This window comes from Terrapene carolina, unplaced genomic scaffold (genome assembly GCF_002925995.2).
Source record: "Terrapene carolina triunguis isolate 2854851 unplaced genomic scaffold, T_m_triunguis-2.0 Scaffold66, whole genome shotgun sequence".
NCBI classification, from domain to species: Eukaryota; Metazoa; Chordata; order Testudines; family Emydidae; genus Terrapene; species Terrapene triunguis.
The window spans coordinates 22,225,658-22,236,873 of record NW_020664417.1 but is presented as its reverse complement, the minus strand read 5'-3'; the positions used below and the strand labels follow the sequence as shown (position 1 = coordinate 22,236,873).

The window sequence follows — 11,216 nt, the reverse complement described above, 5'->3', positions numbered from 1 at the left end:
AAATAAGGCTTGCTTGAGATTTTAGGTAGCACTATAATAATTATCAAAGAATGCTGAGAAACTGCAAGGAAAATTCCAAGCAGTCTGCAGTCTACATCCACTTATACATTTCATTTGACTTCAAAAGACCAACAGCTGAGAGCTGCAGATTTGTATGCAACATAAGGCAATACGGTATGTGTTGGGTACAGCACCTGCTTTCAGCTAGTCATGCATTTAGAACACATAAGACCACTTGGATTCACAACCCCAGCCATTGCTAAAGCGAATTTCAGAGGTGGGCCTGTAGACTCCCCTTTTAAAAATAAAGGGAACACCACCCTCCCTCCCCCCAAAATCTTGGCCCTTAACACAGAAGGCTTATTTGACCAATTTTGTGCAGTTTTCGTATATATTTACATATCAGATATTTCTCCCACTGGGCAACCCACTTTTCTAGACCAGAATTGAAAACCAGAGCATTGAGGTAAAGGAAGTTGTGTAGATGCACAACGGAAGAGGAGTACACATTTGAAATAACAGAATCCCTCAGGAATATATCATATTAGTATGTTGCACAGTTGGAAGTCATAAGGCCCAATATAAAGGTAACATGGAATGAGATTTTTTCCCCCAGATCAAGTATTGTCAGGAAGTATCAAAGTAGAACTTTCTTTTGTAAGCAGCTTTGCATTTAAAAATCTGCTAATTCTATTAGGAAAAAAAATCTGTTAAAATGACACTAATAATAATCGTCAACATCACCCGGTATTTTGTAACCCAGGATGGAATGTTCCTGTGCAAGAGCTGCTAGCTCCTTCAGAAACTCTGGGAAAAGGGCAGCTGCAAGCACAGCATTCCTCACAGGCAAGGGAATGCCAGGAAGAGCCGTTACTCTCTTTGCTCTGTGTCCCAAGAAAGGCTGGAGCAGGGTTTGGGAAGCTTCAGAAAGATTTCTTCCTTTCCCTGTGCTGCTGTTGTGCTGGATGTTCTCTAAATCCAGGAAGAAAAAAAGAATCAGTTTTGACCAGTAAACAAACCTAATTTAAACTGCAAGCTACAGTCCCGTGGAATGCATGCTAGAGAATGCATTCGCTCCACGACTGGTATCTAATGCAATATCTTTACACACCGTGTGACCCAAAAGAGAATTATCAAGGCTCAGATAGGCATGTGGGGTTATTCCCCACTCCCCACTCCACATGTGCTCCCTTTTTTTCTTTAGCAACCTGGTTGCTGCCAGTGGGAAGAAACAACATGTAAGTGAAGGCAGAGTAATGGAAAGGAACATATATGAAGGTACCGTTAAAAAGGGAAATCGGAGTTATTTGCACTTTATGGGTGGAAAACACTTTCCCAAAGTATAATTTAAAATAATACAGCCTTGCACTAGTCTACTCTCCTGCTTACCTGGCATTAGTATTTATTTTTGTTTTGGACAGACAAGTAAAATATGTTTCTCCATCACCCTGGAAAGGCAGGTGAGTGGATTTTGGCCCTGGGCAGGTAAATTTTCATGACAACTCTGCAAAGCTCAAACCCATTATTTAAGAAATACTATTTGAGGTTTCAGTTTTTTCTGCACCTGTGACCCTCTCTGAGCTTTCTCCATGGAGGCTACCATCTTCCTGTGAACAGGCAGGAAATAAATTTTAAAAATAAATGAGACCACCACACATTCTCCATTATCTAGACACCTATATGGTCTGCTCTCACAGAGCTCGTTCCAGGATTGGGACCAAGATTAGTCTCATTCAAAGTAATTACTACATTTTAAAATGTAGTAAACTAAAAAGGCAGCAGCACTTTAATTTCAACCCCAGTTGGACCCACATTTTAATTAAGTGACATTCAATGAAATGGAAAGGCCACAAACTCAAAACGTGTAAGAATTACTTTGTTACATGATAAATAATTAGCCTGTGGAATTCTTGCCCCAAAATGTTATTGAAGTTAAGAGCTTAATAGGATTCAATGTAATTAGTCATTTGTATGACCACTAAGAATGTCCACTGTTATATTAGACAGAATTAAAAAAAAAAAAAGTAAGGATTAAACCTACATGCTTCAGGGCATAAACTAACCACTACATGATATGGTTAGGAGGAAACTTCCCTTAAAGTATGTGCAGGTTATTCTATAGTTTTCCACTATTAGGTTATTTGCACCTTCCTCTGAAGGATCTGGTGCCAGCCAACTACTGTTAGAGACAGGATATGGGATTAGATGGGCCACTAGTCTGATGCACCATGGCAGTTCCTCTGTTCCATATTTCTCCATCCTTGTTTCCCCTTCCTCAGTTTATGGACGTTAGTGTATATCCTTCCAGTACTTGGATAAAATTTTCATCTCTTAGCAATAATTTGGTAAAGCTATACTTTTTCTAGTTCTAGTTAATCATAACTCTCGCCCTCCAGACTCTTTAGTCACTTGTGTTGTTCTCTGGGTTTCTCCCAACTAGGGCTGGTCGGGAACCAGAATCTCTGTTCTGCAGGAAATCCTAACATTTTTGAAAAACAAAAAGCAAGCATTTTGAAATTGCCTGCAAAATAAAAATTCAAAAAAGTAGTCTCAATAGCCATCAAAATGTTTTGTTTTGACTTTTATATTATATTAAAACATGAATTATCTTTTATATACATATTAAATATATTTAATACTTAAATATAATTAAAAGCAAAAAGCCTAACATTTTTGATTTTTTTCCTATTGAATAATTTCATCCAAATAGACCCATTTCTGCAAAATATTTCAATGAAACTGTATTTTTCAATGGAAATCTGTTCTGTCAAATTTTTCATCCAGTTCTGCTCTCAATTTCCATTTTTCTGGAATTTAGGTGCACAGAACTGTACACAGTATAGAATCTTACAGCATAGAGACTGAAAAGGTCTAATACTCTAGATTTTTTTTTTTTTTTTTAAACCAGGGACACAGGTAGAGTGTGTGTCACTTATCTGGTTAATAACCTGATGCCTCTACATATGCAATCTCAAATCAAATAGACTTTTCACTTCACCATATACTATTTCAGTATAAGCAGAGATGTAAATTTTCTGTCATTCCTAGAACTCTTACAGCATTATTGCGATCCAAGTATATCCCCTCTCTTGAACACCTATGTTTTGAATTAGTTTTCACCAATGGGATCAGTTTGTTTTTCAATTTTAAATCCTGTAGGAGGTCAACTATATTCAGTAATGCAGGAAGAATCAGGAAAGATTGTGTTTGCAGTTATACATCACTTTCACTTTTTAACTTTAAAAGGGAATCTAGGAGAAAGTTTAGTTCCCTAATACTGGATTTTCATTTTAGCTTCCTGCAATAATCTCAAAGTCCAACCGTACTTTATTTGCCAATACTGTAACAGTTTCAACTTTACATTTCTTAATCAATATAATGATGTGGTGTGTTGGCGGACTAGGGAGGCAACTTGCCCTAAGAATTACTGTTTGATTGCTGGCAGCGCTAGGATGGCTGAGAGCCAAAACTGCAGATATTTTAGTCTCTAAGCATTAGTCAAGAGACTCATTCTTTATAGGGGCTGCCACAGGGCAAGAGAAAATGTTACAGGCCAGTGACTGAGCAGCCTCTGCTTCAGGTTCCAGAATAATGACCACAATGAAGGGACTCAGCAAACATTGAAGCCCACAAATATGCTGATGTAAAACAGGAAAATATAAATAAATGCCAAAATCAGAGACTGTTTTATGAAGCAGTTTCACTGGGTTTGAATAGCTACAACAGAGAGCTTTGAAGCATAACACTTATAAGATGAATGAAGTTATGTTAGGAATGCATTATACAAAGATCTTATTGACAGTACCTTAAAAAAAATTGTAAGACTCTCTCATCTACTGTTCTTGGAACCTGGCTTCTAAACCCCACTGGTCTCTGTGATAAACATCTCATTTACAGCATGCATCTTCCACAGACCAATGCTTCAAGAAGTAGCCTGAGAGAGGCTATGATTTTGCAGAGTATGCATACTGGGAATGTTAGAAGCTGACACCATGCTGATTAGAATTGAGGAAAATTATTAAGTCCCTCAGAAAAAAGCAATTAAATAAGCATTTTTAAAACGTCTCCCTTGCTTCCTACACACCAATGAAAAGCCAAACAAAAAATCTGGTGTAGGGACAGTGGGATACTCATTCCAAGTGATTGATAACAATGATTCAATAAATAGCAATAGAACAGGGTTCAAGAGATTCTAACTAGTGCCATGCTATCTCTATGGTTACTATTCTCAGCAGAGCCTATGCATTCCCATCATATGTGACAGCAAGGTTTTAATGGAAGCTTGGAGCCTAGTGCTGACTACTCAGCAGCAATTCTAGAACCTGGCATCTGAAGTTCTGAACTCTGACTACAATGTGAGGCCCTGACCCCATCAGCTGCTGGAGGAATTTTATCATTTAGAAAAGAGAATGCTACATTTTAAATTTATTATCTGACTTACTGTACGAAACATAAATGATTGACAGCCCATTGAAAATAGGTGTAGCACACAGCATGCCTGAGAAGCAGCAGATGCTAGAAAAGTCAGCTGGAGTGGGAACGCTGTGCCCTGGGGTGGCACCAACTCACAGCCACCTTTGATGTGCCCCTCCTAGTACTGCATTTCATTTTCAACTTCTTTCCATTTAAAAGGGCATAATCAAAAATTTCTGGCTCATATTTATCTTCCTTAAAGATATTCTAGTCCAGCCTATAAGGTTTTATCTACTAGAATTCCACAATGAATTTATTTCTGCAACTGCTCTCTCCAAGAATCACCAAAAAACAGCGGATGCACTGCTCAATATGAGACTAAAAATAAAATGAGGTAGTGCACACATACAACCCCTCCCAATAAACCATGTACTCGGCCAGTATGACAGCAAGTCATGCCAACACCTTATTCTGTTACTCTTTCAGAAATAAGTTTTCATGTGCTAAAATAAAACACTAAGAATTTCCAGATGGGAAACAATTTCAACGTGCATCCACATATTGTGGCCTAAAAACTTAGGATTGTTCCTTTAAAGTTACAGAGATATAGAAATACCTTTGGCTGGTGATATGCATAATACCCTCTTCCTGTTTTTATCTTTCTGTGGGAAATAGGGCAGATAACCAGCAAGTCAGTGTTTTAGATCATATACCACTGTGAAAGTGGTTGATATTTACCTTTGGTTAGTAACTCTGGAGCCACATCAGACATGTCCGCTCGGAAAAGTAAGTACTGCTGGGCCTGTATAAGAAGACCTGAAAAATCTTTTTGGATGGATGCAAACTGCTCGATTTTATTTTTCACAGATGCCAGTACCTGCCAAAATAAGAATGGTAAATTGTTAATACTATCCTTGCAATTATGGCCTGAAACCTCAGTCTCTCTCTTTCCAAATTAGAGACTGTTACAATTCCAGTTGAGTAGTTAATTTCCAGCTCCTTGCATTGGCACAGTTAAAACATCAAACTAAACAGAGAGGTCCTCAAACAGGTAGGGGAAAGCAAATGCACAGCAACAAACTGAAAAACAGGTAAACAAGGCACTAGAATTATTGGCAAAACTTGCAGCGAGCATGAAGTAAGGCATTGATGAAGTACCTGATATAATGACCGTACGCTGGGCTGCAATACAATGTTGGTATTGAGCAGAAAGGAACGAAGAAGCGGTTGTGGGTAACTGGCCAGCTGAGTAACAATCCCAATGAGGAGCAAGTTAACATGCAAGGAATTCTCCAACATGTTCTCCAGCTTTGACAGCACTACGCTGATAAATGGCCCTACAGGAAAAACAGGGGGAAAAAAAATCCTAAAATCAGGGGAATAAGTATTTGAAAAGGAATTTAAATCTCCATATCTGACTAAATCAGACTTCCCACATGCCAATTAAAAGCCAACAGGAAAAAAAGCCAGGTCTGAACAGAGAGGATGCAGCTTTGAATATATTTAATCTCGTTAACTCTATGATGAGCAGTGACACTTTGACTGGTTAGCCAATCAGTTGACATTCAAAGTATATTAAGCATGCATAAGTATTCTACCTCATATGTGCCAATAAAGATTTAATCCAGCATGTTATGTTCTATGGATCTACTCCCATTGAAGTTACTCGGAGTCCTGCCAAAGATTTCAGATGAAGCAGGGTCAGGCTACTTATTACGATTTTATAGAGACAGTCCCGATTTTTGGGGCTTTTTCTTATATAGGCACCTATTACCCCCTAGCTCCTGTCCCGATTTTTCACACTTGCTATCTGGTCATCCTACCGTTCTAGCTTAATTCTACATAAGGACTGGACAGAGTAAATTATGGGTAGGTTTCTCACATTATCATAATACATAGTGATATTTTAGTGGGACTATGAAAATGCTGTTTCAAATCATAAAAAAAAACCAACCCTGGACTAATTTGTATAACACCACAAACATTTTCTACACTGCAAAAATTCACACAAAGTGGGGAAGCCATAAAAATAGGCTATTGGTAGATGCAGGCTTTATCAGATTAATGTCACTTCTAAATAATAATGTTGGTTTGTGTACGCATTTTATAGTATAGCCACTAAAATATAGAACTATTTACAATGAAAGTACATATCCTTCATCGTAAGCCTGGCAAAGACTTTGCCAATATGAACATGAGTTAAGCAAATGAAAATGGATTCGTACATACTGCTAGATGATAAAGCAGGTATGTAGCTGGAGACAGTAAAGAGACCAACAGAAAACAGTCTATAAAAGTTACTTAAATATAAGGTTCAGCCCTGATCCAATTCTGGTTCCTCTGCACAACTCCTACAGTGTGAGAATACTGGAAAGCCAGCAAACTCTCTCCACATGGGGATCCTTGACATGGGGGAATCCCTGGGTGGCACAAAGCGTAGCCAACTTCTATGCTACCTCCTGTGACACCTGCCATAGGAGGCATACCTGGGGGAAAGAACGTAACTGGGGTAACCACTCCAGCAAGCTCCTGCTCGCAAGCCATCCCCTTCAATGTCCTGGATAGCTGGGTCCAGTTTACGGCAGCCGTATGGGGCTGTTCTAAACTATGCTGGAGGCCAAAAGGAATCCCTGGGCAGCCCAGCAATCAAGGAACCAAACCACAAATAACTACTTTGCAGCTCCACCCATCAGGCACAGAGCATGGCTGAGGATCAAAGCCCATTTTGTTTTAGAACTACTGCTACTATGGATGCACAGTATGGCTGGGTCTACACTAGCTCTCTTCTAAAACATGTCCCACTACTGATATTGGTACAGTCCCACTGAGGAGAGCACAAGTGGAAGTACTAGTGTAGACAAGGGTGCAGGTAACTATTGGCTTTTAACTACCATGTCACCCAAACTCTAATTCACATGACAGTGGTTAAGGGACAGAGTAGCCACCTCCCCAGCTCTGGCCAATTAGTTGACCAGCAACAGTCGCAATAAGAAGTTGCAGCCCTGGCAGAAGGATGTGGCTGCAAGAGAGGCCAAGGACTATTCTGTGTCAGCAGCAAACTGGCAGGAAGCTGCCCAAGGAGCTAGACCACAAATTCTGTGAAGACTGGGATGAGACTGCTGGGGAAACCCCACAGCCTGGATGTGCTTCCCTAGGGTGCTGCTACAAAGCCTGGGAGGACTATGACATAAGGATTTGAGGACAGTGGGATCTGAGCTGCAATGTCTCTACGACCATTGGCGCCAACTTTCTCCGGCGCTGGTGGGTGCTCGTGCCCCCCCATCCCTAACCCCGCCCTGACTCCCCTTTCCCCGCCCCGACTCCACCCTTTCCCTGCCCCCACCCCCACTCCAACCCCTTCCCCAAAGTCTCCGCCCCCTCCCTGCCCCTATTGGATCCCTTCCCCAAATCACTGTCCCAGCCCTGCCTCTTCCCCCAGTGCGCCACATTCTCCCTCCTCCTCCCTCCCTCCCTGCCGTGCAAAACAGCTGTTTCGCGGCGCAAGCACTGGAAGGGACGGGGGAGAAGCAGGACATGGCAAAGCTCTTGCAGAGGAGGTGGAGGTGAGCGGAGCAGGGGGGTGGGGTTCACATCTCAGCAAAAGGCCAGTGTACTTCTACGCAGCTCAAGGACAAGCGAGAAGGCTGAGCCACTTCACAGCTGGTTAACACACCAGTGACTAATTTGGATCCTGTCTACATTTGCAATACCACCAATGGAGGTGTCTTGCAGTATTTTGCTGAGATACATAAAGAGCCTTCACCCAACGCTGCCTGCCTGGGATACATAAAAAGCCCTCATCCAGCACTACCTGATCATCCTGCCCCTTCCTCCTCTCACATTCATGGCAGCATTCTCAATGTACTGCTGGGACACTCCCCTCCCGACCCTCCCCCCTCCCCGACCCCGTGCAATGAAGGCAGCTGTGTAAGAGGTTCCAAAAGAAGGTGTATCGAGGCTAACAATTCCAAGTCAGCCTTGGGATCTGAGCAGCAAAGGCTGAAGCCAGGCACTTACAGCAACAACTGAGAACCACCTCATAAGACTTGACCAGAATACATAGGTGGTCTCTGTCATCTGAACAAAATCAGGAAAAATAAAAGGCCCTCCAGAACCGTACTAGAGCAACAATCAGAGCAGCTCAGCAGGTGTTTATAAGCTTCAAAAGGAGCAACACAAACTAATTAGAACAATTTTTTTAATTTTACACCTGGTCCAATGCATGTGCCTGGAGAGATGGGGGACCTACCCATAATAAAAGTTTATTTGCCACATATTTCTATTACTGACATTTCCTGGTTTGGGTGGCATGGAGGTAGGTTTGTGTTTAATGATATTATACTGCAAATAAATGCTAAAGGAACAGCCACCATTTTCTAAACCAAGGGTCCAGCATCAGTTCCACATCCACATAATAGCGTCTTTATTTAGGTACAAATCATATAGTGGAGCAGCATGCCTACACACTGGTGGGATTTACTGGTGGTGGGAGACTTGGTTTGGACATTTCATTCTGTAGAACAAAGCTCCTTCCTCTAATAGCACCCCATAACACTAAGTTGACACCATCAAATTAGAGCCCTATACCAACACATAATGTAATACTGGATCCAAATTATATGCAAAACACTATTTCTGTATAGTAACACAGAGATGGCTGAAATGTCATTTGTTTGAGTGATAGCATAACCCCCATTGCAAAGTCAACTTTGCCAATGTTTTCCCCACTCGTCACCAGTTAGAAAACCATTTGAAATAGAGTGAAGAGACAAAGAGAGAGAAACATGGCTTGGGAGGGGTAGTAGCAAAGCTTTGTTTGAAAGGAAGTGAAAGGGGAGAAGAGGACTTGACACAGACAGAGAGGGATGTTGCCAAAGTATCTGAACTATGTTTGACAGGGAATGACAGGAGACTGACAGAGCCGGATGTGACCTAGGGACATGAGGGGAGCTTTTGAGTGCCTGGTACAGAGAACTCATCACAGCAATAGTGGCAAATGCACTTGAAAACCAAGTTGCCTTCCTCAAATACTTAAAGACTGAACACCAGGCCTGCTGGCCACATTTCAAAGGCTGCATTTCAATGACTAAAAGATTAATGTATCCCCTGAGTTATTTAAAATCAGCCTTTACAGACTTTGCTGTGGGCAAGCACGCCTGAATACATTGTGTCCTCCCAATGATTAGATATAATTCTGTGGCCAAATTTCACTGGATGCCTGGCACAAGAGAAAAACATAACAGTGAGGGTGTCATTGGCATTTGAAAAGCAAGATGCCTAGACCTGCTTGCAAAGAGGTGCATGCAGAAATGACAATAGCGCTGCCACCTGGTGGCAGAGCAGTCTATCACTTTTCTGTTATGTTGCATATGCTGCTGCATAGGTAGCAAAGCAGTTGCAGAAATGGGACATTTTGAGTGCACTTATTATATTAGGTCAGATAGTCCAACCACTCACAATGGCAGGATTGTTCCCTGGAATGATGTGGTTAGGACAGCTGTTTGGTGCTGGTCTTGTTCTAAATTTTTATAACAAACTAAACAAATATGAAGGTCAAAAACTTCAGCCCAAGAACAGCACCACACACTTCAATGGCATAGTTACATTGTATCAAAGTAAATAACATTAATTTAAAAAGTACCATAATAAGTTACTGTTATTCATGTTTCCCCTCTATCCTTCATATTGGTTAACACCTTTCTCGTGCTGATTGACTGTTGTTCCAACCTCTCCTGCCATCTCTCTCATGGCCACCAATGCCCTCTCCTTTCCTGTCTATTTCAGTGTCGCTAATCTCCTTCTACCATGACCCCACTGAAAGGGTTTTTAAAACAAACTAGAAATCATGGAATTACCTAATGTTCACTGCTATCATATTATTCACTCTGCTTGTGCGCGTTCCACCCCTTTCCCCAACCTGTTTCCTGTCTTATCTATTTAGATTGTAAGCTCCTCAGTTCAGGGACTGTCTCTGATTCGATATTCGTACACTGCCGTTTACCTTGGGATCCTGTTCTTGGTTGGCTCTGATAAACCGTAATAAACATGGTAAACAGGACCGGCTCCAGGCACCAGCAAACCAAGCAGGTGCTTGGGGCAGCACATTTTCAGGGGTGGCATTCCAGCCAGCCTCTTTTTTTGGGGGGGGGCACTTGGGTGGCAAAAGCCTAGAGCCGGCCCTGGCAGCAGCAGCGCATCCTGCACCGGGGGCGCCCTGGGGCCGCTGTGGTTCGTGTCGGGGAGCAGCAGCCGCACCTTATGGCCGGGTGGGCTCTGAGTGCGGGACACTCGGGCTGGGGGCCGCCCCTCGGGGCACACGGAGCCGCCTGCAGGTGCCGCAGGGTGGCTGTCCCCCAGCGCCGCAGCCGGGGCTGGGCAAAGCGGCCAGAGCTGCCCAGGGACTGCGGCAGGGCAGCCAGGAGTAGCAGCAGGAGCGGGGCCATAGAGGGCGGGGTGCTGCCATGCGGGCCCGCGTCCCGCTCTCCGGGGCTCCGCTCCCTCTGGGGCTGCCCTGCCCCGGCTCCTCAGCCCCCTGCCGGGGCGGTCCCCCGGCTCTGTCCTCCCCGGTCCCGGCCGGTCCTGGAGGCAGGAGCCCCAGCTGGAGGGACCCTGGGCTGAGGCGCGGCCCGGGAGCCCCGCTGCTTACCCCGACCCTGCCAGCGCTGGACCGGCTGGAGGCGAGGGGGGAGTGGGTGGAGTCAGCGCTGGTGAGGGGAGAGCCCAGAGTTGGGGCAGCAGAGGGTGTGGGTGGGGGGGGGGGGGGGCCCGGGGTGGGGGGGGCGGAGGGGGGGGGGGGGGGGGGA

The 11,216-nt window shown here is 43.5% G+C and overlaps 1 protein-coding gene across 1 annotated transcript in view; it reads right to left on the bottom strand.

Annotated features, from left to right (window-relative positions):
* Positions 1-326: 326 nt before the first annotated feature.
* FAM160A1 (family with sequence similarity 160 member A1) overlaps positions 327-11,216 on the bottom strand; it is a 49,307-nt gene continuing 38,417 nt past the window's right edge. Inside the window, exons 9-11 of the mRNA XM_024207558.2 lie at positions 5,572-5,750; positions 5,152-5,290; positions 327-972 (exon numbers count right to left, since the gene is read on the bottom strand). Of these exons, the coding sequence (XP_024063326.2) occupies positions 722-972; positions 5,152-5,290; positions 5,572-5,750 (569 nt within the window). The 3' untranslated portion in view covers positions 327-721. The remainder of the gene's footprint in view (positions 973-5,151; positions 5,291-5,571; positions 5,751-11,216) is intronic.